The sequence below is a fragment of the Trachypithecus francoisi genome, unplaced genomic scaffold, assembly GCF_009764315.1.
Source record: "Trachypithecus francoisi isolate TF-2019V2 unplaced genomic scaffold, Tfra_2.0 Lachesis_group3, whole genome shotgun sequence".
Classification (NCBI taxonomy): domain Eukaryota; kingdom Metazoa; phylum Chordata; class Mammalia; order Primates; family Cercopithecidae; genus Trachypithecus; species Trachypithecus francoisi.
This window is the reverse complement of record NW_022681468.1, coordinates 32,177,315-32,204,158: the sequence shown is the minus strand read 5'-3', so window position 1 is coordinate 32,204,158 and position 26,844 is coordinate 32,177,315. Positions and strand designations below refer to the sequence as shown.

Here is a 26,844-nt window from a genome sequence, read left to right as displayed (position 1 = left end):
TCACCTCTTTAAAGGCTCTGTGTCCAAATACAGTCACTTTCTGAGGTACTGGGGACTGGGACTTTAACATACGAATTTGGTGGGCCACAGTTCAGCCCGTAACATAACTTTATGTGAATTCCTTACCCAGAGAAAAGAAACAACAGCAGAAGTAATTCATCCAAACATCATGTGAACAGAGCTAACAAATTGAACTTGTGGTATTTGTTCTTATTAGGCATGCAATTTCTTGAAGAACATTTCATAGAAACCATTTAAAGAAATGACTAAGTAACATAACTTTTTTTCTTTCAGACTTCTTTAAATTACCTCAAAATCCTCTTCCCACAAATGTTTACTGAATAAATACCTCTTATTTCGCCCAAAAGGAAGTTCACTGAAGATTTTTAAAAAGTACTCTAAGCAAAAGGTTCTAACATTTTTATTGATTAGGCTTGTGTACAGTTGTAAACCTTCCATCATACAGGTCATATATAATAACATTCAAATATCTGACATTAGAATAACTTCTTTTTTTTTTTTTTTTTTTTTTTTGAGACGGAGTCTTGCTCTGCCGCCCAGGCTGGAGTGCAGTGGCCGGGTCTCAGCTCACTGCAAGCTCCGCCTCCTGGGTTTACGCCATTCTCCTGCCTCAGCCTCCCAAGCAGCTGGGACTACAGGCGCCCGCCATGTCGCCCGGCTAGTTTTTTTTTTGTATTTTTTAGTAGAGACGGGGTTTCACCATGTTAGCCAGGATGGTCTCGATCTCCTGACCTCGTGATCCGCCCGTCTCGGCCTCCCAAAGTGCTGGGATTACAGGCTTGAGCCACCGCGCCCGGCCTAGAATAACTTCTTGACTAATGCTAATATAACACACAATAGTTCTATCTCTATTAATAATAAAAACCAAACCACTGAGTTTATCTTAGAAAACTTAAATTCAGGCCATTATTTTACAATTTGGAAGTCTGAGTAATCCAACTTTAAGATGACTTTCTCATTGTTGAAGTTTGCTTTGTCGATGTGTGATTTGGGACTTCCTCTTGTTTCAAGCCATTCCTGCATATGACGCACCTTGGAGATGGGACCTTGCAATTGTCCTTGCACTGTGCCCCGGTCAGTGTTCTGGACCCAGCCTACCAATCCCAGCTTTTTACCCTCAGCCTAAGGGGGGAAAAAAGAGAGAGAGATCCAGTGAGATTGAGGAAAACAAGGTAAGACTACAATCTGTTGCCAGAATCTTGGCCTATAATCAAACCACTGAAACTAATTTGATATTGCCCAGAACGGTCAAAAGAAAGACAGCAAGAAGGATCTCATTGCTTATCTTCACATGAAGTGTTGGCCACTTGACTCCATGTCTTTCTTCTACCCTATAAAACCCAGGCACTAGAATTTTTTGGTGTGAAGTCAATTTGGTTAAGTACCAAAGACTTAAGTCCAAAACAGATGCTTTTGAAATGATCCCCTAAGGCTGATTGTTTTTAGAATACTGAACTGTATCTTGCTCATTTTCCCTTCCCCTAATCAAGAATCTATTGGGTATGTTAAATGGAAAAAGCATGAAGTTATTTGATCCTTCCCTTTGCCGTTATCCAGGACCACACCTAAAATCCAGATGAATTCGTGTTCATTATATCTTTAAAGATCATTAGAAAGTATGTCACAATTTCCTGAGTAACTCATCCCATTGTTCTTACTGTAGTAAAACTGTCTAACCCAATATATTTATGTTGTAGCCAAAGCCCACTTTGTTGTCTTCCTAGAAAAGGAAAGCAGCTGGTGATCAGGCTCTCAACAGCAAACATGAGACTACATAACTATCAGGTTTTCACTTGACTTTCTTCTCTTCTGTCTAAATAATCACAATGCCTTTAGGCTTATGAAAAACATCTAATCATTATAGTGGCTTATCCTTTTTAATGTTCTTTCCTTTTATTAAACTGTGGCAAGACTGAATGTTTAGGAAAGGTAGCAATGTTTTGGAGGTAATTTTATATTTGTATAAATTTATGATTAGAATATTAAGTCACTGATTGTTAAAGTAATCTATCTAAATAGAAGGTGCTGGATTACAAAAGAAAATGAGAGTTAACATGATTGCATGTCAAAATGTGGGAAATTGCTGGAGTTGGCCAAAGAAAACGTTATGCATAGCAAAAAAAATGTTTGATGAGGAATTTAAGTATCCATCAAATCAAAGACATGTTCAAAGCAAAGACATGTTTGCTTAATGAACAAAACAGACTCCAACCAAATAAATAACCATTTGAAGGATACAAAGGAAATTAAAGAATGAAGAAAAATAGAAGATGCCTACCTGATGCACTGCTAAGTGCCAAAGAAGATACCATAAAAGAAGAATGCTGAGAATGAATTTTGAGTAAGACTCCACATCCAACTGACTTGGTATAACAACTGCCCTCTTCTGCTTCAAATTAACCCAGGGGAGCTGACTATCTCCAGTTCTTAAGAGTTATCTTATATGTATGGTAAATAGCTATAAGAATGTGCAGTTTTAAACAGGAGGTTTAACAGTCAAACAAATCTTTAAAAATTTGCAGTGTGATTTATCTGAACTCTCTTTTTTTTTTTTGGAGACGGAGCCTTACTCTGTCGCCCAGGCTGGAGTGCAGTGGCGCGATCTCAGCTCACTGTAAGCTCCGCCTCACGGGTTCACGCCATTCTCCTGTCTCAGCCTCCCAAGTAGCTGGGACCACAGGCTCCCGCAACCACTCCCAGCTATTTTTTTTGTATTTTTAGTAGAGATGGGGTTTCACTGTGTTAGCCAGGATGGTCTCAATCTCCTGACCTCGTGATCCGCCCTCCTCGGCCTCCCAAAGTGCTGGGATTACAGGCGTGAGCCACTGCACCTGGCCTTACCTGAACTCTTGAGAGTTGAACAGAACACTACAAAATTTGACCAGTGTTGAGAATGGGTGTTTCCTACTGGTTTCATTTGTGTGCTCAACTCTGTTCTTATTTTTTTAACGATAGCATAATGTTATTGACTCATGTTCAGTTTTGAATATCTATTGCACAAGTAAACAGGGTTTTTCTCCCCTAAGAAAATTCCAAAAAGCGAATTCTACCTCATAACCATATTTTTGCTTAAACAATCATCTGACAACATTTTAAGGTATATAATCACCAACTCTAGTTGCAATCTAAAAAGAAACTCTCTTCAAATCAATAACCAAGATTTCCACCTTAGGATACTAGAAAAAGAAGAGCAAACTAAATTCAAAATGAGCAGAAAGAAAGAAATAAAGATTAGAGCAGAAATTAATGGAAAGCAGAAGAATGGAGAAAATCAATAAAACAAAAGTTGCTTATTTGACAAGATCAACAAAATTGACAACCTTTAGCTAGACTGATAAAGAAAAAAGGATGAAAGTCTCAAATTACTAAAATCGAAATAAAAGAGAAGCTATTACCACCAACCTTACAAAGATAGGATATAAGGGAATTCTATGAACAATTATATGCCAAAAAATTAGATTAACTTGGATGAAAAGAAACCTAATAACCTAGAAAGACAAACAACCAAAACTGAATCAAGAAGAAATAGAAAGTGTGAATAGACCTATACCAAGTAAAGAGATGGAATTTTTAATCAAAAACCTTCCCACAGAGAAAAAGCCCAGGACCAGATGGCTTCATGGGTAAATTCTACAAAATGTTTAAAAAACAATCCTTTACCAACCCTTCACAAGCTCTTCCAAAAAATAGAAGATCCAAACCAAGAATTAAGGGTTAAAAAGAAATAAGAGGAAACACTTCCCAACACATTCTATTAAGCCAGCATTATCCTTATACTAAAACCAAAGCTAAAAAATAAAAATGATAAATAAAGAGAAAAAAAAAACCCAATGTAAAAGAAAAAACAAAGAAACTCCAAAACAACAAAGCCATCACAAGAAAAAAAACACCAAAAAACCATAGACCAATATCTCTTATGAACAGAGATGCAAAAATCCTCAGCAAAATACTAGCAAACCAAATCAGGCAACATATAAAAAGAATTGTACACCATGACAGATTAGGATTTCTTTCAAGGTTGCTTCAATATGCAAGAAGTAATCAACTTAATATGCCATATTAATAAAACAAAAGCTACATGATAATCTCAGTAGATGGCAAAAAAGCATTTGACAAAAACTAATACCTCTTTTTTGATCAAAACACTCAAAAAACTAGGAACAGAAGGAATCTTCCTCAACCTGATAAAGGGAATCTGTGAAAAACCCACTGCTAACATCATACTTAATGGTGAAAGATCGAAAACCTTCCCACTAAGATCAGGAACAAGACAAGGATGTCTGCTACTACCATTCTACTCAATATTATACTTAAGGGTCTATCCACAGCTGGAAAAAGAAAAGGCATTCAGATTGGAAAGGAAAAAGCAAAACTATCTCTACTTGCAGATGACATATCTTGTATACAAAAAGTCCTAAGGAACACACACAGGCACACACTAGAGCTAATTAACAGTCTCACAAGGTTGTAGGATGTAAGATCGATATACAAAAATCAATTGTATTTCTATACACTAGCAATGAAAAACTGAAAATGAAGTTAGGAAACAATTCCATTTATAATAGCATCAAAAAGATAAAATGTCTACGAATAAATTTAACAAAAGAACTGCAAGACATACACGGAAAGTTACAAAACATTCTTGAAAGAAATTAAAGACTATCTAAGTAAATGGAAAGACATTCCTTATTGATGTATTGGAAGACTTAATATTGTTAAGGTGATACTACTACCCAATTGATCTACAGATTCAACTCAATCTCTATCAAAATCCCAGTGCTTTTGCAGAAATCGAAAAATTGATACTAAAATTTACATGGAAACATAAGGGACCCAGAATAGCTAGAAATAATCTTGAAAAGGAAAAACAAAGTTGAAGAATTCACACTTCCCAATTTCAAAATTTACTACAAAGCTGCAGTAACTGAGACAGTGTGATATTGGCATGATAGTGGCTTAGACCATTTTGTGTTGCTATAAAGAACTACCTGAGGGCCAGGCATGGTAGCTCACACCTGTAATCCCAGCACTTTGGGAGGCCGAGGTGGGGGGATCAGGAGGTCAGGAGTTCGAGACCAGCCTGGCCAAGATGGTGAAACCCCCTCTATTTTTTTTTTTTTTTTTTTTTTTTTGAGATGGAGTCTCGCTCTGTCACCCAGGCTGGAGTGCAGTGGCCGGATCTCAGCTCACTGCCAGCTCCGCCTCCCAAGTTCACGCCATTCTCCTGCCTCAGCCTCCCGAGTAGCTGGGATTACAGGTGCCCGCCACCTCGCCCGGCTAGTTTTTTTTTTTGTATTTTTTTAGTAGAGATGGGGTTTCACCATGTTTGCCAGGATGGTCTCGATCTCCTGACCTCGTGATCCGCCCGTCTCAGCCTCCCAAAGTGCTGGGATTACAGGCTTGAGCCACCGCGCCCGGCCTGAAACCCCCTCTATTAAAAAAAAACAAAAATTAGCTGGGTACGGTGGTAGGTGCCTGTAATCCCAGCTACTCAGGAGGCTGAGGCAGGAGAATCATTTGAACCTGGGAAGTGGAAGTTGCAGTGAGCCGAGATCGCACTACTGTACTTTAGGCTGTGCGACAGAGCAAGACTCCCTCTCAAAAAAAAAAAAAAAGAACTACCAGAGGCTGGGTAATTTATGAAGAGGTTTTATTTGGCTTATGATTCTGTAGATTGTACAAGCATGAGCCTGTCACTGGCATCAGGTGAAGGCCTTAGGCTGTTTCCACTCACAGTGGAAGGCAAAGGGGATTCCACATGTGCAGAGATCATATGGTTAAAGAGGAAGTGAGGTGGGGTGGGAAGTGGTGGGGTACCAGGCTCTTTTTAATAACCAGTTCTCACCAGGTGCAGTGGCTCACACCTGTAATCCTAGCACTTTGGGAGGCCGAGGCAGGTGGATCACCTGAGGTCAGGAGTTCGAGACCAGCCTGGTCAACATGGTGAAACCCCATCTCTACTAAAAATACAAAAATTAGCTGGGTGTGGTGGTGGGTGCCTGTAATCCCAGCTACTTGGGAAGGTGAGGCAGGAGAATCGCTTGAACCCTGGAGGCAGAGGTTGCAGTGAGCCAAGATTGTGCCACTGTACTCTAGCCTGGGTGACAAGAATGAAACTCCGTTTCAAAAAAATTAATAAATAAAAATAACAACCAGTTCTCAAGGGAACTAATAGAGTAAGAATTCATTGGCCCTCCCACCCTGCAGGAAGGGCATTAATCTGCTCATGAGGGACCTGGCCCCATGACTCAAATACCTCCCATTATGTCTCACCTTCAACACTGGGGATCAAATTTCAACATGAGATTTGAAGGGGTCAAACATCTCAACTACAGTAGGCAGACATACAGATGAATGGAATAGTATTGAGAGTCCAGAGATAAACCCTTACATTTATGTTGATTTTTGCTATGACAAATGAATGTGGGAAATAATACTCATTTCAACAAATGGTGCTGGGACAACTGGATATTCACATGCAAAAGAATAAAGCTGGATTTCCTACCTCACATCACATAAAAATTAAACTGGATCAAAGACCTCAATCTAAGAGTGTAAACTATGAAACTGAAGAAAACAAAGGCGGCTGGGCGTGGTGACTCACGCCTGTAATCCCAGCACTTTGGGAGCCCAAGGCGGGTGGATCACGAGGTGGGTGGATCACGAGGTCAGGAGACCAGTCTGACCAACCTGGTGAAATCCCATCTCTACTAAAAATACAAAAACTAGCCAGGCGTGGTGGTGCACATCCGTAATCCCAGCTACTCAGGAGAATTGCTTGAACCCTGGAGGCAGAAGGCTGCAGTGAACTGATCGTACCACTGCACAGAGCAAGACTCTGTCTAAAAAAAAAAGAAAAAAAAGAAAGAAAGGAAAAGAAAAGATAGGCATGACAGCTGGGTGTGATGGCTCACACCTGTAATCCCAGCACTTTGGGAGGCTGAGGTGGGCAGACTGCTTGAGGTCAGGACCAGCTTGGGCAACTTGGGGAAATCCAGTCGCTACAAAAAACAAAAACAAAACAAACAAAAAACATAGGCATGAACCTTCATGACCTTGGATTAGGAAGATTTCTTAGACATAACACTAAAAGTACAAGCAAAAAAAGAACAGATAAATTTGATTTGACTTCATCAAAAGTAAAAACTTTTGTACTTCATAGACACTATCAAGAAATTAAAAAGACAACCCACAGAATGGGAGAAATGTTTGTATATCATATATCTGATAAGGGACTAGTATCCAGAATAAAAATATTCTTACGACTCAAGAATAAGGAGGCAAATAACTAAAAATGGGCAAAAAGATTTGAATGGACATTTCTCCAAAGAAGACAAAATATGCCAATAAACACATGAAAACATGCTCAACATCATTAGTCATTAGGAAGGCAAATCAAAACCACATTGAAAGTACACATGTACAACAGGATATTATTCAGTCTTACAAAGAAAGAAAATTGTTTTTACTTTCATGATATAACACAGATGAACCTTGAGGATATTACGCTGAGTGAAATAAGCCAGCCACAAAAGGACAAATACTGTAAAATTCTACTTATATGAGGTAACTAGAATAGTTGAATTAATAGAATGTAGATTTATGATTGTCAGGGGTTTGGGGGAAGGAGAAAATGGAGAATTAGCATTTAATGAATACAGAGTTTCAGTTTGGCAAGATGAAAAGCGTTCTGTAGATAAACAGAACAATGTACTTAAGACCACCGAATTGTACATTTAAAAATGGTTAAAACAGTAATTTTTATGTTATATGTATTCTACCACAATTTTAGAAGTAAGCGTGCTATATGGTTTTCAAATATTTTGGGATTTTCCAATTATCTTTTTTATTTTTATTTTTAATGTGGTTTAGTTCCACTGTAGTTGCAGAATATTCCTCGTATGATTTAAATCCTTTTAAATTCATTAATACCTGAAAAACAAACAAACAACCACAATGAGATATTACCTCATACCCACTAGGATGGCTAACATAAAAGACAGTAACCATTGTTGGCAAGGATGTGGACAAACTGGAATTCTCACACATTGCCAGTGAGAACATAAAATGGTATAGCTACTTTGGAAAAGTTTGGCAGTTCCTCAAAAAGTTAAACATAAAGTTACCATATGACCCAGCAATCTACTCCTAGGTATGTATATACTCAATGGAACTGAAACATTGTCTACACAAAAATATGCACACATGTGTTCCCAGCACTATTATTCATAATGGCCAAAAATCAAACCCAAATTTCCATCAACTGATGAATGGATAAATAAAATGTGGTATATCCATACAATGGGATATTATTCAGCCATAAAAAGGAATAGGATACTAATACATGCTACAGTGTAGATAAACCTTGAAAACAATATGTTAAGTGAAAGGAGCCAGTCACAAAAAAAGGCCACATTTGTATGATTCCATTTATATTAAATATCAAGAATAGGGTGAACATGGTGGCTCACGTGTGTAATCCCAGCACTTTGGGAGGCTGAGGTAGGTGGATCACCTGAGGTCAGGAGTTCAAGACCTGCCTGGCCAACACGGTGAAACCCCGTCTCTACTAAAAATACAAAAATTAACTGGGCGTGGTGGTGCATGCCCGTAATCCTGGCTACTTGGGAGGCTGAGGGAGAAGAATCACTTGAACGCGGGAGGCAGAGGTTGCAGTGAGCCGATATCATGCCACTGCACTCCAGCCTGGACGACAGAGTGAGACAGAGTTGAGACTCCATCTCAACAACAACAACAAAAATCTAGAATAGGCAAATTCATAGAGACAGAAAGTAGGTTAGTGGTTATTAGGGGCTTAGGGGATGAGGAGTGAGTGCTAACAGGTAGGGGGTTTCTTTTTGGGATGATGAAAATGTTCTGGAATTAGTGTACAACTTTGTGAATATACTAAAAATCACCAAATTATACACTTTAGGAGGATGGGTTTTATGGGATGTAAATTATATTCCAAGTTTTTAAAAGTCCCTGAATTATTATTTGCCACTTCTCTAGAAATGAAGGAATTTATAATAAGAGGCTAGATAATATCAACAGCAGACTGCAGCAAAACAACTGTTCAAATGAACATATATATTTAAATGATTATAAATAGTAAAGAATAAGCTACAAGCCTAATTAAAAAAAAAGATGTCATTTTATATGCAGTTTTCCAATCAATATTTGTTTTTCTGTATTCTGTCATTCTTTCTTTAAACTGGGGAGAAGGGCAGGTAGAGAAAGATGGGCTATATATACCACTATCTGGCCCTTTTCCCTCAACAACTTTGACTAACCTTTGAAGCTATTATCTCAATCACCTTAATTTACAGGAACTTAACCTGCATAATTGGTAGCAAAGCTAATTGGAACACAGCTCTTGCTATGAGTTTCAGCAATTCTGTTTTCAACAGTCATTTCCTATTTGAATGTCAGATGGGAAGAAATGATTTCTGAATAATTAGAATAAGAGGTATTGGCCCGGCACAGTGGCTCACACCTGTAATCCCAACACTTTGGGAGGCCGAGGTGGGCGGATCACCTGAGGTTGGGAGTTCAAGACCAGTCTGACCAACATGGAGAAACCCTGTCTCTACTAAAAATACAAAATTAGCGGGGCGTGGTGGTGCATGCCTGTAATCTCAGCTACCCGGGAGGCTGAAGTAGGAGAATGCTTGAACCCGGGAGGCGGAGGTTGCCGTGAGCTGAGATCGCGCCATTGCACTCCAGCCTGGGCAACAAGAGTGAACCTCTGTCTCAAGAAAAAAAAAAGAAAAGAAAAGAAAAGAAAAAGAGGTAGAAGGATCACTTGAGCCCAGGAATTCAAGACCAGCCTGGGCAACATAGCTCTCTATTAAAAGAAAAAAAAAAAAAAAAAGCTGGGTGTAGTGGCATGCACTTGTGGTCCCAGCTACTTGGGAGGCTGAGGAAGGAGGATCATTTGAGCCTGGGAGGTTAAGGCTGCAATGAGCTGTGACTGTGCCACCATCCTCCAGAAAAAAAAAGAAAAAGGAAAAAAGGTATTGACAATTCACATTCATATTTCAAAGATTCCCTCCAGGTTAGAATTTGAATTTTAAGTACCACAGTCCCAGGAAGGAGACACTTAAGAAGTTCTGCAGTCCTAACTCATTATCTGTGGGATTAGAGACACACCGGGAAGGCAATAGCCAATACCTACAGAAGGCAGAGGGGAAATTGAGCTTGCATTTATGTGTGCCTGTTGAGGGAAGATTAACCACATTAAAGCAGAGGTAGAGGCTGCCAACAGTTTGTCCATCCCCTCAAATACTCCCTTATTGCTCTAGGAAGAATACCAGGCTCCACATTCAGTGTTCCCATCACCTATTCTGGAACGGATAAAGAGTTTTTAATAAGAACAACGTCAGCTGGAAAAGGTAAATGTTCTTTCAAAACCAAAAAAAGAATAGAAAGGAATTAAGTGGAGAATTGAGGGAAGCTTGGAGAAAGAGGTCTGAAGAAAGTGCAGCAGCTACAGAGAAAGCATTTATATATGTTATATACCTGACATCAGGTCATCTAAATGCCATCTCTTCAATCAATGTTAGCCTTTCTATAAGAAATCTGACTTGGTTTGATGACGCCACAACAGCGAGAAGTGGTGAAGCCCTCTATTTCCCTTGGAAGAGAGAAGCTCATTAATATGTGTGTCTTGATGCTCAGGCACCACTGTTGGAAAAAGACCAATAATAACAGCAGGATAATCTTCCATTTACACCATGTTTTACCGATTGCACAGCATTTTCATACTCATTGCTCTACAAACTACCTCTTTGCCATGCAGCTAGCCAGCGGCTTCCAGTTCACATTTGTCAGGAACATGTCCCTTGTTCCTATGCCCACAACCTAGGTTACCACCCCAAAGCCTGCAGGCCACATACCTGAGTATACTTGCGGAAAAACACCCCTTGCACCTTCCCAAAAATTTCATAATCCACTGATAACAGGGTGTCTCCTTCTGCCATGCTCAAACCTGTCAGAAACCAGGAAAGCAGAAGAGTGAAGGGCTATTATTCCAGGACCCGCAAGCCTGAGTCAGAAAGGGCCACACCCACCCCTGTCCATCCTTAACCACTGCGACCTCTCCGCGACCTCCAAGTCCTGGAAATGGGAATCGTGACTGGATGTGATAAGGCGTGTGTGAAGGAAGAGCCAGACGCCGGGAGAGGGAGCTTCGGTACGCAGCTGCCCGCTGAAGCCTCTTCTGGGGAAATCACCTGCTGACCGATGACCTCCTTACATCCATTCCCGGTCCCGCTCCCTCACTACCAGAATCCCCTGCTACTAACATTTTAAGGCTAATCGACTTGACAAGCACACCCCGGGGGCCCCTCCCGGCTCACCCTCCTTGACTTCCCCACCGGCTGCCGGGATCACTTCGGGACCACCGGGCCAACGGCTCACCAGGGCGCGCAGACCTCCGCGCCCGGAAGTTTAGTGTATAGCTGCTCCTTCGCTGTCTCTCATGCCCATCACCTCCAGCTGGCCAATCAGAGAGGGCGCCTCGGCCCGTGCCCGCCCAGAAGGCGGGATTTCAGGACGCGGTTGTCCGGCAACCCAAAAGCTTTGGGTTGGGGATCTGTCCAGGAACTCGGCTGGGCCTCCACAAACCTAGCCCTCATCCCATCTTAGTCAACAAGCGCACCCCTCTTCTCATTTTCTCATGGGGAGAAATGCATAGACGAAGAAGTACATTGGGATATATTCAATCATTCCATTAAATACCGACTGACAGCTACTGTGTGCCAGGCACCTGTTCTAGGTGACCTGGCAAACGTTAGTGAACAAAACAGGATCCCTGTCCTGAGGAGCTTAATTCTGGAGGTTAGAGACAAACAGTACACATTAAACATCATAAATAGCTTGTAATCTCAGCACTTTGGGAGGCCAACGCGGGCGAATCACTTGAGGTCAGGAGTTCGAGACCAGCCTGGCCAATATGGTGAAACCCCGTTTCTACCGAAAATACAAAAATTGGCCGGGCGTGGTGGTGGGCGCCTGTAATCCCAGCTACTCGGGAGGCTGAGGCAGGAGAATCGCTTGAACCGGGGAGGTGGAGGCTGCAGTGAGCCAAGATTGCCCCACTGCACTCCAGCCTGGGCAATAGAGTGAGACTCTGTCTCAAACAAATAAATGAATAAATAAAATAAAAAATAAACATCATAAATATGTTGAGTAGATACATCCAACCTTTCTGTCCTTTTTCATTCAGTTCTTAAAGTTTGGGTCATAACTAATCTGGAATAGGGGATTACAGGAGCATAAGTGCACAGGAGGTCCCAATGGAGGTTACGTCTGCTTCTGGGCTTCTGGAAGCTACTCACCGGTCTCCTTTACTAAGAAAATGTCAAATAATGCTTGAACAAATAACTAATCAAACAAAGCAAGAGCACAAGCAAAATAATTAATGGCTCCAGAATTACAGTTGAATCAGTCAATCTAAGCCAAATGGCCAAACTACACGAATTTATTTTGGGAAAAGGGAATTGTCAAGGGGGATGTGGATGAGTATGGTTAAAATTAGAGTTGATGTGTAAACATTTGAATCCAGCTACCCTTATGATTCATAATGTGTGTGAAGGAAAACTGGTGTTTACTGATCCTTTGTGGATTGATTGTATATATTACACCGCTTCATAACATAAGACTCCTTATGCGAATATGCCAGGTTGGCAGACCTGACAATGAGATATGGGTTTGTGACAGTAGGCACGGAAATTCATCATTCTGCTAGTTCCCTGCTACAGAGTGAGGATCCATATCCTAGCGAATCATGCAACCTTAGTGCTGAGAGGCAGGGGGTTGGTGGTGAACAAGCTGGATTGAATGTTGTACTTGGCAATATTTGAAAATAACTCTAAATAGAGTATCTTGCTAATGGTATTTTTTTCTCTAAAATTCATTTAAAAAAAGTTTATAGAATTCAAAACTTACTGAGTGTCTAATACGTATGGGGCACTCTAGAATATACAAAGATGAATGATATATAATCTTTGCCCTCGAAGAGTTTTTAATTTAGTGTAGGGGCACATATGCATGCAAATAATGACAATAAAATGTACATGATAATTTAATTCTATGAAAAGAAAATCCATTGAGAGCTCATCAGGAACCAGCCCTGTGCTATAACAAGGGCAGAAAATATTACAAAGGAGCAAACAAATTAATTCTGATTGGGAAGATTGGGAAAGGGTTCTTGGAGGAAACAGCATTTAATCCAAGGTCACACAACCAGTAAGTGATGGAGCTGGGATTTGGTTCCAGAGTCAACTCCCGCGAATGCTATGCTCTACCAGCTCCCAGTATGTGGAGCTTAGAGTAAGGTAGTACCATGGAGATGAAGTACAAGTAGCCAGTTGTGGCTAGACCAGGGGTCCGCTACCCTGCTTGTGCATCAGGATCTTTGGGGAAGCTTTAAAAAATGTTAGTCCTCAGTCCTCACCCCTAGATATTGCTTTCCAAGTAGTCTTAACACACAGCCAGGAATGAGACTCACTGGGTTGGACTCTGTGGCTTATTAAGGGGAGGCAAAACTGAAAAGGTAGGCTGGACCTAATCTGGGAGGTAGAAATGCCATGCTAAATTATGCACTTCAACTTTATTCTATAGGTGAAGAAGAAGCTACTGGGGAGGGAAATGGTAGGATCAGAAGTATTTAGTAATTAGCTTGATTTAATCACTGCACAATGCATACATGTATCAAAACATCACTGTACACTGCAAATATAGACAAAATTTTGAGTTGTCAATTATATCTTAATAAAACTGGGGGAGTGGAGAAATATTTAGACTGATTATTTTGGCTGCAGCATGAAGGTTGGGTTTGAAGAGCAGATATTAAAGGCAAGAACAAAAGTTAGGAGGGCTATGCCATCCCAAGGAGAAGTGAGGAAAACTCATCTGGGGCAGCAGGCAGAAATGTAAAGGAAGAGTCATATATGAGAGACATGGCAGAAGTAAATTCAATAGGCCAGGCTTACATTTGTAATCCCAACACTTTGGGAGGCTAAGGCAGGTGGATCGCCTGAGGTCAGGAGTTCGAGACCGATGAAACTCCATCTCTACTAAAAATACAAAAATTAGCTGGGCGTGGTGGTGCACACCTGTAGTTCCAGCTACTAGGGAGGCCGAGGCAGGAGGATGGCTTGAAGTGGTTGCAGTGAGCTGAGATCATGCCACTGCACCCCCGCCTGGATGGATGATGGAGCAAGACTCTGTCTCAAAGAAAAAAAAGGAAGAAAACTCAATAAAACTTGTGATTAGTTAGAAGGAAGAGGCAACTAAGAGGGAAGCATGGAAGACTGATGCTATGAGCATGCAAGGGCACACTGCAGAAGCAGATTTGAGAATGGGAGAGGATCATGAGTTTATGTTGTCTTACAGAATTTGAGGTTCCTAAGGAATGATCTTGTGGAGGTGTCAAATGGGCAGTCCCGAAATTTGAGTCTGTAACTAATGAGAAAGACTAAAGCTAGGCTGGCTGTTATTTAAACACAGGTGAAACCTGAAATTTCAACATTTGGTTGAAATCGTTAAAGAAGAGAATGTCTGGAACTACATATATATATATATATATATATATATATATGAAATAAGAGAGCTTCAGAAAACACTTAAATTTAGGGGGCAGATGGGGAAAAGATAAATGCCAGAGACTTGGAAGAAGATGGAGCGAGAATATGAAAGAAGAAAACAAGAGGGCACAGGAGAACTGAGAAGAGCATTCTAAGTGGGTGGACAATCAATCATGTCACATGAGTAGGCTGAAGAAATGAAGCTTTTGTCTTTGGAAGGTCACTGGTAGCTTTGTAGTTAAATAAAGTGGAGAAAGTAGAAGCCAGGCCACAATGAACTGGACAATGACAGGGAGATGAGCATATGTGGGCAGCAAATGTGGAGATTTCCATTAAGAAGCCTTGTGGAGAAGAGGAGAAATGAATGGGACCATAATATGAAAGTTAGGTCATGGGAAGTAAGGTTTGTTTTGCAGGAGAAAGTTGAGTATATTTTAAAACCAAAGAGATGGAGTTTATGGAGAGGTATAACTTGAAGTTAACAAGATGCAGACAGGATGCTGTGGCTCACGTCTATCATCTCAGTACTTTGTGAGACTGAGGCAGGAGGATCTCTTTTGATTCCAGGGGTTTGAGACCAGCCTGGGTAACAAAGGGAGACCCTGTCTCTACAGAAAAAAAAAAAAAAAGCTGGGTGTGAGGGGCACACACCTGTAGTCCCAGCTACTCAGGAAGCTGAGGTGGGAGGATCGCTTGAGCTGTGGAAGTCGAGGCTGCAGTGAGCAGTGATTGTGCCACTGCACTCCAGCCTGGGCGACAGAGTGAGACCCTGTCTCAAAAACAAACAAAGTCCGGGCGTGGTGGTTCATGTTTGTAATCCCAGCACTTTGGGAGGCTGAGGCAGGCGGATCACCTGGGGTCAGGAGTTCAAGACCAGCCTGGCTAACATGGTGAAACTCCGTCTCTACTAAAAATACAAAAAATTAGCCAGGTGTGGTGGCAGACGCCTGTAATCTCAGCTACTCGGGAGGCTGAGACATGAGAATCACTTGAACCCAGGAGGCGGAGGTGGCAGTGAGCTGAGATTGCGCCACTGCACTCCAGCCTGGGCAACAAGGTGAGATTTTGTCTCAAAAAACAAATTTTAAAAAGCCCCCAAAACCAACAAAACAGAAAACAAAAACAAAACGCTGGGGTAAAGTGATGGAGTCAATTCCCGGAGGGTACTGAAAAGCACTAATTCAAGAGAACTCATGGAAAGTGGCCCTTCTTTCTCATAGAGGAGAGGGAAGGAGAGAGGGAGAGAGACAGACAGAGACAGAAACAGACAGAGACAGAGGAGAAAGGGAGAGAAGGAAGAGGAGAGAAAGAGAGAGAAAGAGAAAGCCGGTACAGTCTTCTGAGGGAAGCTGCGGGAGTTGATATTGGGACCCTGAGTAGAGTGGGAAACGTCTGGAACTGCATATATGGAGAGGTGGTACAGTCAACTAGGGATGAAAACAAGGAATTAAAAAAAAAAAAAAAAAAAGAGGACTGACCTGGAGGGTCCACCAAGGAATTTCTTTGTAACAGGTAACAGCTGTAATATGACATGTTGAAGTATTAACACTGATGACTGCTGTCTACATTATTTTCCAAGTGCATGAATTGAGTAATTACAGGGAAAAAGCGAACTGCCTGTTCCCCACGGCCTACACAGATGAACTGAAGCGAAGAAGAAAAATAAACTTTCTTTTGATGTCAACAAGTTACAGAGTATCATTTACTGTTGAAACCAGGTTATACTGATTATTTTCGATCTGGTAGTTCTTTATTATCATTACATTTGGCTGAGTCATTCCTGGGCCCTAAGTATGGACGGCTAGAGTTACCACGTAAGAGTAAAACATTATAATACCAAAATAATTAGATTGGCCACAAAAATTACCCCGGAAAGATACTGCGTAGCAAAAACGTTGGCAGCAAGTTCCAAAGACTTGGCGAGGACAAGCAGGGAGCGCGCACGTGCAGCCATACCTGGGGCCCGCCCAGCGCAGCCAAGCGCGCCGAGAAAGGCCAGCAGCAGCCCCGCTCCCACCAGGCGGGCGGTCGCCTGCACCCTGCGGCGGAAGCACGCGGAGGCACAGCCAGAGCCTCCGCCCTTTGCCAGAGAAGGGCACACCCCAAGGTCTGGGAGCATCGTTCTCAGAAAAGTACAAGTTCTTCTTTGATGGAGTCCCAGAAAAGCCTCTCCGCCCTTCCCCGGCTCCCCAAGGGCAGGGCTGGACCGGGCTGCAGAGTTGGCCGGACACTGACTGGGTCAAGTGACGCTCGGGCTGACCGCATCCCCACCCCCGGTCGCCCCGGGTCGCTGGTGCACTGCGCCTGCGCACGCCTCCCCGAGGACTTCGCAGCGAGGGGCGGAGCTTGGCCCGCCAGTAACTAGGTCTCCAGGCACCGGGAATAACAGAAGCTAGATGAGAGCGCCTGCGCGGCGGTCGGTTGAGGGAGAGGTCAGGTCTGGGAAACTAGGCCCTGGGGTTTTCCCTGAGCAGGAGCGGTGCCCGAGGGCCTCAGGTACGCAGAAGGGCGGGGAGACAGAGGGTCAGCACCTCCACCTCCTAAGGGCCCGAAGGGCAGGAGAGAGAGAGGACTTGTCTCCAGATGCGGAGTCCGCAGTGGGGGCGTCCCAGTTGACCCTTCGGGACAGAACGTGACTTCAGCCTTAAGGATCTAAAACCGGCTGCAGCCAGGTCAGGTGGCCCTCAACGCTCAGGTTACAAAACTTTTACCGTCTGCGCTAAGGGGACTCCTGGGATGAGGGTTTGACAGCCAGGCACCTGCTCCAGGCCCTAGCAGCCTCTGTGCTCTTTTGAATCAAGCAGGGTTCCAGCAGGAGGGAAGCCCTGAGAGCTCTTTGTGCCAGTCACTACCTCTGGACCACAGCTTGCTCACCTGTAAAATGGTGAGGCTGGACTCGGAGGGAACCCTTCAGTTTACAGGTGAAGAAACGGGGGCCAGCAAGGGAGAAGTCGCTTGTCCTGTTACGGGCCTAAAACCTGACTTTCAGTCCGATGCTCTTTCCACTTACTATAGAGTATACTGTGCGTGGCAGAGGCTGGTGCTGGAGGAAAGGAAAGCTAGGTGGCAGGAACACCTGTAACACCTTCGTTTTTCTACCCTCAGGGCCTAACACAGTGTCTTGTGCATAGTAATCACTCACCAAATGGTTTTTGACGGGAAGCTTTGGCAGATCCAGCACCACTGTCTCCAGAAAAGTTTAAGGAAATGTGGGCAGGGCAAATGTAGAAATAGTTTGCTTTAGCAGACGAGAGTGAACCTCAGACAAACTCTTCCCATGTATCTGGTTTAAATCTCCCGTAGGCATCAGTCCAGGCCCTGAATGGTTGGACTCCAGCGGTTGGCATCACATCTGCCTGTGGGCGTTATGCTCCCACATAATACAACAGAAGCTCCAGGGCCCCACTCAGCCAAGCAAGACTCTTACGAACAAGGTGACTCTTCCCAGCAGTCCTTGAAGGGGCTCCTGAGGAACAATTTCCAGAAGCAGCTTTTGAGCAACAAAGAGTTGACTCTGGATAAAGTCTATACTCACCCCAAATGGAACACCCACACAAAAGCCCGGAGCTACTCCTATCCCCACTGTACTGGAATCAGCCACCAAGATGCAGGAAGTGATTCCCAGGGCCAAGGAAATGGTTTGTTTTACTCATCAGGCCCTCAATCCTGGTATCCCAAAGCCAATAACCAGGACTTTATCCCCTTTACAAAGAAACGAGTTGGAGTGGACCGGGCATACCCACTGAAGCCCGTGGTCCACAGGAAGTCGTGCAGTACAGGTGAGTCTGGCACTGATGGGGACCAGAATGTCTACCCAAGGGCCCCTGAACTGAGAGAGTTTTCATCCAGGAACTTTGATGTGAGGAACCAGGTCAACTTTTCTGTGGTTGATCCTGTTCTTGCTACCATGCAGGCGGAGAAGGCCTTGGCAAACTTGGACAGGACTGAGTGGGTACAGATCCGAAGACTGGAAGCTGCAGGGGAGAGCTTAGAGGAGGAAATCCGAAGAAAGCAGATTCTCCTGAGGGGAAAGCTGAAGAAGACAGAGGAGGAACTCAGAAGGATCCAGACGCAAAAGGAACAGGCCAAGGAAAATGAAAACAGAGAGCTACAGAAAATTATATTCCCCAGGAGCAGAGTTAAAGGTAATAACAGCAACACCACGCACAAAGCTGTCTTCTCCCCAGAATTTCATTTTGAGGAAGAATTTAGTAGAGACAGGAGAGAGGATGAAACTTGGGGATGGTCTCAACAAAATTCGAGTCCATTCCAGCTCTCTGATTATAGAATCCAGAGACTCAAAAGGGAAAGGCTGGTAGCAAGCAATAACAAAATTCGAGACCAAGTCTCAGAGCCATCGATGGAGAAGTTCTCCCCGCCTTCAGAAACACCAGGCGGTGCTTTGCAGGGATCTGCCAGAAATTCTAGTCTCTCCACGGCACCAGACTCCTCAGGTTCCAGCGGCTCCACTGAAGAGCCACAGCTGGGTGAATGCAGCCACTGTGGGCGCAAATTCCTCTTGTTCAGGCTGGAGAGACACTCCAACATCTGCAGCAGGATGCGGGGTTCCAAGAGGAAAGTGTTTGACTCCTCCAGGGCCCGGGCTAAGGGCACAGAACTAGAGCAGTACTTGAACTGGAAGGGGCCAGCTTCAGCCAAGGTAACAAGAACCTTATGGATGTGACTTGGTGTGGGGATCATTGTAGGGGTCTGTTTTGTCATCATCAGTTTTCTTTAGGGAAAATTCATGTGTCATGTAGGAAGAACTGACGTCTAGAATTAACATTTCTTGATTACTACTGTATGCCAGCATTGTGATGGGAGCTTTGCATGTGATCCTCGCATTATCTCTCATTTCATCAGTTCAAAAATCAAGACTTGGACAGGCTAAGTAACTTGCTTGAGGTCACAAACAGCTTTAAGTGGCAGAGTCAGAATATAAATCTTGGTTAGAATGACTAAAAAATCTAGACCAAGAATTTGTGTCCTTTGGATTATAAAAGTAATAAAAGTTTACTGTAGAAAATTTAAAAGACACAAAAAATCTAAAGAAAAAAATGCAGCCTTTTGTCACCTGGAGAGAACGCCTCACTCTTTGCAATGTATTCTGCCACCTCCCAAGACTAGAATCTGTGACCATTCCTTTAAGTACTCTGTTAAGATTAGCTCAGTGTTGGTGGGCGCGGTGGCTCACGCCTGTAATCCCAGCACTTTGGGAGGCTGAGGCGGGCGGATCACGAGGTCAGGAGATCGAGACCATCCTGGCTAACATGGTGAAACCCCATGTCTACTAAAAATGCAAAAAAATTAGCCGGGCATGGTGGCGGGCGCCTGTAGTCCCAGCTACTCAGGAGGCTGAGGCAGGAGAATGGCATGAATCCAGGAGGTGGAGCTTGCAGTGAGCCGAGATCGCACAACTGCACTGCAGCCTGGGCAACAGAGCAAGACTCCGTCTCAAAAAAAAAAAAAAAGATCAGTGTTGACATAGCTTCTTCGTAAATAGATGAAACACAATTAAGTTTGGAATTCTTTTTCTCCCCATTTAGAATGTAAACACCTTGAAGGTAAAAAGGACTTTCTTTCTGGTTATCTAACAAACCATGCCCTTGCCGATTATTTCTCACTTTAGAAAAACCAGGTTGTAAAAAGTAAGGGCTTCATGACACTTACATGATAAATTTAGGTGAACTTCATAGGCACATTTGGACATATCTGGAGAAGATTATCTCATAAATGAATGACATGTCAAGGTTTTGCCACTTGGTTTATAAAATGGTTATTTCTCAAGGTGTGGCATGCTGACAAACTTTATTTTAGTAGTTTTAGTGTTTAGTGTTTCAGTGTTATGTTAGGAAAATATAACAATATATTAAGCCCCTGATTTCCAGGGATCATAAATTTACAGAAAAATATTAATTAATTGTAAGGATGAAGTGAAAGTGCAGATGACTGAAGTTTGGGAAATTGTAGACTGTATGATCTCTGAGGCCCTGTCTACTTCTAATATTCCAGAAAAATAAGAGAGTGTCATTCTGTTTTCATTTCTTTCCAACCCTCCCTCCACTGTGCTGGCACCTCTTGTCCATTGGGACCTTACAGTTTCTGATATTTGCTGGAGCCTTTAAAAACTCACATTTATATGATGGTTGTTAGAAGAAATTGTTTACAATTAGAGTTCTTTTTTTCAGTACAGTTTGGGGAAATCACAAGGAAGTCCCATCCATGTTCAGAGAGCATCTCCCTGAAATCTAGTTTCCAAAGAAGAAATCAACATTTTGCTCTTGCAGAGAATAATGTGATGGCCACTCACTGTTTTTTCCTGTTTTCTTTCAGTTCAACCCAATAATCCACTGGGAATTCACTCTGTCCCACTGTAGCAATTTATTTTTGGTCAGAGCCTAAAACAATCTTGTGTTTCTTAAATTCGCAAATACAGTTATGGTGAAGCAAAATAATTAGTTTCCTGAGATAAGATGCTCCAGCTTTATGGCAACTAGTTTGGGGGAATGTGTGACATTGAGGACACCAAGACAGAAGGGACCTAGACTAAGATGCACCCGCACCACCCTGGTAATGTCTCAAATCTTATTCCACAGTGCTGTGCCTTTGGAAGCTGAGTGGTTGTACCTTCCTGTCATTCCTATAGAGTACTCAAGAACAGGTGATTTTCCTGGTATCCTTTAATCTTCACATAACTTCCAGCAGATGCACACCCCGTCTCTCTCCTGGACTGTAAGCATTTTTGAGGACAGGGAACATATCTTTGTGCTTTGTGCTTAATAAGTGTTAACTGAATAGAATTTCAGTACAATGAGGAATAAAATTGAGGAATTAGAGTATAAGAAGTAAATTACTAAAGTATCTCATACACTTGAGGAACTTTCCCCTGATCAAATTCTTTGAGACAGAATCTTGCTCTGTCACCCAGGCTGGAGTGCAGTGGCGTGATCTCGGCTCACTGCAGCCTCCACCTACAGGGTTCAAGCAATTCTCTGCCTCAGTCTTTCTGAGTAGCTGGGATTACAGGTGCCCATCACTACAGCGGCTAATTTGTATGTTTAGTAGAGACGGGGTTTCACCATCTTGGCCAGGCTGGTCTTGAACTCCTGACCTTGTGATCCACGCTCCTCGGCCTCCCAAAATGTTGGGATTACATGCATGAGCCACCGTGCCTGGCCTTCGAATCTTTTAAAGGTTCCTGGTTACCATCACTAACACTCTCTTGCCTTCTTATCTGTTTCAGCAAGAGACTTTCCGGAAGGATCCTTTCTTTTCCTTCAATAGTCTCTCTTCCTATTATTCATCATTAACAATGCCAGATCACCAAGAGCTGTTTGTCTTTTTCTCTTTTAAAAATTTTAGTGTGGCCGGGCGCGGTGGCTCAAGCCTGTAATCCCAGCACTTTGGGAGGCCGAGGCGGGTGGATCATGAGGTCAGGAGATTGAGACCATCCTGGCTAACATGGTGAAACTCCATCTCTACTAAAAATACAAAAAACTAGCCGGGCGAGGTAGCGGGCGCCTGTAGTCCCAGCTACTCGGAGGCTGAGGCAGGAGAATGGCGTGAACCTGGGAGGCGGAGCTTGCAGTGAGCCGAGATCGCGCCACTGCACTCCAGCCTGGGCGACAGAGTGAGACTCCATCTCAAAAAAAAAAAAAAAAAAAGAATTTAATAGTGTTTGCATGCATTTACAAAATCATGTAGTACTGACTAACCTATACTGGAGCCCCTAATTCAGCCCCCGGAGGCAGCCTTCAGTTCTGTTAGATGGTTCTTCTGGCCTGCCTTTCCGTATTTCTAAATAATATGTTTATTTTCTTTTTTTTTTTTTTTTTTTTTTTTTTTTTTTGAGGTGGAGTCTCGCTCTGTCGCCCGGGCTGGAGTGCAGTGGCCGGATCTCAGCTCACTGCAAGCTCCGCCTCCCGGATTTACGCCATTCTCCTGCCTCAGCCTCCCGAGTAGCTGGGACTACAGGCGCCCGCCACCTCGCCTGGCTAGTTTTTGTATTTTTTTAGTAGAGACGAGGTTTCACCGTGTCAGCCAGGATGGTCTCGATCTCCTGACCTCGTGATCCGCCCGTCTCGGCCTCCCAAAGTGCTGGGATTACAGGCTTGAGCCACCGCGCCCGGCCAATATGTTTATTTTCTTATCAATTTTCTACATTACCTTTTTTTTTTTTTTTTTTTTTTTTTTTTTTTTTTGAGACGGAGCCTCTGTCGCCCAGGCTGGAGTGCAGTGGCTTGATCTTGGCTTGCTGCAACCTCCACCTCCCAAGTTCAAGCAATTCTTGTGCCTCAGCCTCCTGAGTAGCTGGGATTACAGGCGCCCGTCACCACGCCCGGCTAATTTTTGTATTTTTAGTAGAGACAGGGTTTCACCATGTTGGCCAACTTGGTCCTGAACTCCTAACCTCAAGTCATCTGCCCACCTCAGCCTCCCAGAGTGCTGGGATTACAGGTGTGAGCCACGATGCCTGGTCTACCTGGTAACTTCTTGGAAGCTGGGAGTGAAATTCTCTTTCATATTCCCTCTCTCCTACTGTTGTCCTTCTCTTACCCTTCCACTGTAGTTGAATCACAATTTTTTGTTGTTAGCTTTCGCATTGTAATGATCATGTACATTTTGTTCATTAATGAGTGAACAAATTCTGTCTCTGCCCACATGTACCTAGAGTTAATAATGGATGTATGTTTTCATTTCCTTCATTTTCTACATACCTGTCTTTTTTTCCCCCCACAATGATCCGATATCAGACATCTGTTAACGTTTTTGTAATGCTCAAACACCTCTCATCATCTATCAGTTTGATTTTTTAATTCTGAAAACCTCCCTTCCACCACTCTGATCCCTTCTGCTCCAACCTGGACTGCTTATTCTCTAGGCCTGGTGCAAACCCATTGTCTTGGGACTTCTCTTTGCTTCTCTTCTTTGTTGGGTCCCCTGTTTCCAGCATCGTGTCTTCCTTGTTCTTGCATTACTCCTTCCTTTGCTGAAACTTACTAAGAAAGGTGCACAGCAGGTATACTGTCTTGGAATGAATGACACTATCTGTGTAACAGGCCCCCATTTGATGCTTCGGCTAGGTACAGAATTCTAGGAGGAAAGTGATTATCTGTTAGAACTTTTAAGGTATTTCCCACTAGCTCGTAGCATCCAGTGTATTGTTGAGAAATCGAATGCCATTTTGATTCCTGTTTCATTACAAGAAACCTTTTTTTTTTTTTTTTAAAGGCTACAGGATTCTCTATTTATTTTGAAATTCTGAAACTTTACAATAATTGTGCTGGATACTTGGTAAGCCATTTCAAGTCTCAAAATGTGTGACCTTTAATTCTAGGAATATTAATTGTATTATTTCCTTAATAATTTTCTCCTCTCCAGGTGCTGTGGCTCATGCTTATAATCCCAGCACTTTGGGAGGCTGAGGCAGGTGGATCACCTGAGGTCAGGTGTTCGAGACCAGCCTGACCAATATGGTGAAACCCCATCTCTGCTAAAAATACAAAAATTAGCCGGGTGTGGTGGCGCATGCCTGTAGTCCCAGCTACTCGAGAGGCTGAGATAGGAGAATCACTTGTATCCAGGAGGCTGAGGTTGCAGTGAGCCAAGATTGTGCCACTGCACTCCAGCCTGGGCAACAGAGTGAGACTCCATCTCAAAAATAATAACAACAACAATAATAATAATTTTCTCCTTGTGCTTTCTCTGTTCCTTCTGGAACTCTTACTGGTCACATGTTGGACTTCCAGGATTAACTTTCTAATTTTCTAATCTTTTCTTTTTACTTTCCATCTTCATCTTTTTTCCCATTCTGAGAAATTTTCTTGACATTAGTTTACAACATTTCTATTTATTTATTTATTTATTTTTTGAGACAGGGTCTTGCTCTGTTGCCCCGGCTGGAGTGCAGTGGCACGATCTTGACTCACTGCAACCTCTGCCTTCTGGGTTCAAGCAATTCTTCTGCCTCAGCCTCCTGAGTAGCTGGGACTACAGGCGTGTGCCACCACGCCTGGCTAATTTTGTGTATTTTTAGTAGAGACGGAATTTCACTGTGTTAGCCAGGATGGTCTTGATCTCCTGACCTTGTGATCTGCCCACGTCGGCCTCCCAAAGTGCTGGGATTACAGGCATGAGTCACCGTGCTCGTCCTCTAAATAATTTTTATTTTTAGCTATCAAAGTTTTAATTTATAATAGTTCTTTCTGGTTCTCTGGTTGTCTTTTTTTCATAGTATACTCTTCTTGTTTTATGGACATAATCTCTTCTAATACTCATTTTGTTGATATGGTCTCATGTTAAAAAAAAGTTTTCTTCTGCTACCTGCCTTGTTGCTGCTTCCTAGGTTTTTGTTTGTGGACTTTCTGGGCTCTTTTTCTTGTTAGAGCTTTTAGTAAATATCTGATGATTCCTGGCTGTCCTTTCATATTTAAGCTTAAGTGGGGCTTGTTGACTAAGGATCTTCATATTAAAGTTACCAAATAGTGAGTCTTTTAATTAGCGTCTCCCAAGGTCAGTATCTGAAGGCTTTTCTCTGGACTGCTCCGTGTATCCAGAGAACCCCTCTTTTTCCTATGAGGATGTCAATCTGCTTGGTACTCTGGGGGCTGAGCAGGGGAAGGAGGCTGACAGTTCCATAATTTGGTATGTACACTTGTACTTAATTCCCATTTTCAGCCCCAAGATTAATCCGGTTCCACCATCTGGATTTCCTGAGTCAGAGGTCTGTCTGGTTCAGTTTCTCCAGAGAATAAATCCTTGCTCTTCTGTGAGTGTGCCTGGGTGTTGGACACTTGGATGCGTAAGGTGGGAGGAGCCGTGGGGTCCTGCTTGTTCTCAGTCCTGTACCTCCTTACTTTCCACTATCTGGTACTTCCAAGCACTGAACCTCTCTGGATTCTGTTGGGAAAGTGGCTTGCCTCTCAGCAGTACCTCCTTTGCAGGCCCTTGGTTTGCCTCAATGCTGGCAAGTCAGTTACCACTGTTGCTCCTTCCCTGTTCTTTGACCTTGCAGATTAGTACCCTTTTCATTTTCTTACTGTTATTCTAAAAGAGACTCAGGAAGGAGACAGGTGCCAAGTTGAATGATCAGTCTCCCTTTTACATTACAGGCTGAACCTCCTCGGAAGAACAACTGGAGACAGAAGCACGAATCTTTTATCCATACGCTCCGCCAGGCTCGAGAGGTCCAGCAGGTAACTGCCAAAGGTGAAAACCGTTCACACTTGCCTCCCATCCTGCCTGCAGAAAACCCAGACTACATTCAGTGTCCTCACTGTAGCCACCACTTTGCTCCCAAGGTGGCTGAGCAACACATTCCCAAGTGTAAGACCATCAAGAACCGTCCTCCACCTCCAAGGAAGCATTATAGTTGAGCAGACAACAATGGGAACTTTTGGATAGGTCAGAAAGCTCTGCTTCTTTTCAGCAGTAAATGGGAGTAGAATTTGATGCAAAGCAGAGAGAAATCAAACAGCTCCCAGATCTACCTGCAGAGTTGAAGTCTGTGAGGAGAGAGCCACTGCTAAGCAGCAGGAGGCAGAAGGAAGCCCCAGCTTCCCACTAAATTACAACCCTGGGCTGGTAAGCTTTATGTTATTGCCCTCAGAATTGACGGGTGAAGACACTGAAGAGTCGTGAGCAGGCTCCATTAAAGCTCTCTTCTTGCATGCCTGACTTGTGCTTTGTGCTAGTGAAGTGCCTGCATCTGGTTGTGCCTTCCTGTCATTGCATGTATGTTCAGAGTTCCTGTTAACTCTTGCTTTTGTAGAAGCTGGAGTTATTAGGATGTGTTGGTATCAGAGGGGCATGATCACCCAGATGGTAACTCTTATAAAAGATAATACAATTTTGCTGTAAGGCATTATTAATGGCAATCTATCCTTGGTCTCCCTGGTGCATGATCCTGGCCAAAAACCAATACAAGTATGTAAGGTTAAGGCACCAATGTCTCCTAAACCTTCCCTATGGTGTACTGTGTAATAAAGGAAAGATCTTTATGTACTTTACAGGGTCGGGATGGGTGTTGAGGGGAAACACATTATACTTCTCTCTACTTGTTCTTTTCTAATGGGTTTCATATGTTAAGAAAGAAACCTCCATTTTAGCTGTTAATAGCACTCTACTTTCAAATCGGTTTGGCTAAATGACTGTTTAGAGGCAGTAATATCAACCATCAAAGTAAGCTGAGATAGGCTGGGCATGGTGGCTTATTCCTATAATCCCAGCACTT

General features: G+C 43.0%; 2 protein-coding genes across 9 annotated transcripts; one reads left to right on the top strand and one right to left on the bottom strand.

Annotated features, from left to right (window-relative positions):
- Positions 1 to 405: 405 nt before the first annotated feature.
- ACYP1 (acylphosphatase 1) lies at positions 406 to 16,855 on the bottom strand. Of its 6 annotated transcripts, none has more exons than XM_033187399.1 (4): positions 16,569 to 16,855; positions 10,920 to 11,011; positions 829 to 1,143; positions 406 to 506 (listed from the first exon to the last, which is right to left on the bottom strand). In XM_033187399.1, exons 1-3 carry the CDS (start codon positions 16,729 to 16,731, stop codon positions 928 to 930), a joined length of 471 nt encoding a protein of 156 aa, XP_033043290.1. In that variant the 5' UTR covers positions 16,732 to 16,855; the 3' UTR covers positions 406 to 506; positions 829 to 927. The 6 variants fall into 6 exon arrangements, with proteins under 6 accessions (XP_033043290.1, XP_033043293.1, XP_033043292.1 ...); XM_033187402.1 differs by lacking the exon at positions 16,569 to 16,855 and adding an exon at positions 11,443 to 11,878; XM_033187401.1 differs by lacking the exon at positions 16,569 to 16,855 and adding an exon at positions 11,382 to 11,507.
- Positions 16,856 to 16,951: 96 nt separating this feature from the next.
- ZC2HC1C (zinc finger C2HC-type containing 1C) lies at positions 16,952 to 26,615 on the top strand. Of its 3 annotated transcripts, none has more exons than XM_033187397.1 (3): positions 16,952 to 17,044; positions 17,916 to 19,272; positions 25,724 to 26,615. In XM_033187397.1, the coding sequence occupies exons 2-3, from the start codon at positions 17,935 to 17,937 to the stop codon at positions 25,985 to 25,987; spliced, it is 1,602 nt and encodes a 533-aa protein (XP_033043288.1). In that variant the 5' UTR covers positions 16,952 to 17,044; positions 17,916 to 17,934; the 3' UTR covers positions 25,988 to 26,615. The 3 variants fall into 3 exon arrangements, with proteins under 3 accessions (XP_033043288.1, XP_033043287.1, XP_033043289.1); XM_033187396.1 differs by having other exon boundaries at positions 16,955 to 17,108; XM_033187398.1 differs by lacking the exon at positions 16,952 to 17,044 and adding an exon at positions 17,130 to 17,284.
- Positions 26,616 to 26,844: the final 229 nt, after the last annotated feature.

What these genes read in the sequence shown, in the direction of transcription:
- ACYP1 (XM_033187399.1), bottom strand. Translation starts at nt 16,731, where the DNA reads ATGCTCCCAGACCTTGGGGTGTGCCCTTCTCTGGCAAAGGGCGGAGGC. An exon ending in CTGCGCTGGGCGGGCCCCAG is followed by an intron (nt 11,012 to 16,568) that starts GTATGGCTGCAC and finishes GGTTTCTGACAG; the next exon opens with GTTTGAGCATGGCAGAAGGA. An exon ending in TTTTCCGCAAGTATACTCAG is followed by an intron (nt 1,144 to 10,919) that starts GTATGTGGCCTG and finishes TTCCCCCCTTAG; the next exon opens with GCTGAGGGTAAAAAGCTGGG.
- ZC2HC1C (XM_033187397.1), top strand. Translation starts at nt 17,935, where the DNA reads ATGGTTGGACTCCAGCGGTTGGCATCACATCTGCCTGTGGGCGTTATG. An exon ending in AGGGGCCAGCTTCAGCCAAG is followed by an intron (nt 19,273 to 25,723) that starts GTAACAAGAACC and finishes TTTACATTACAG; the next exon opens with GCTGAACCTCCTCGGAAGAA.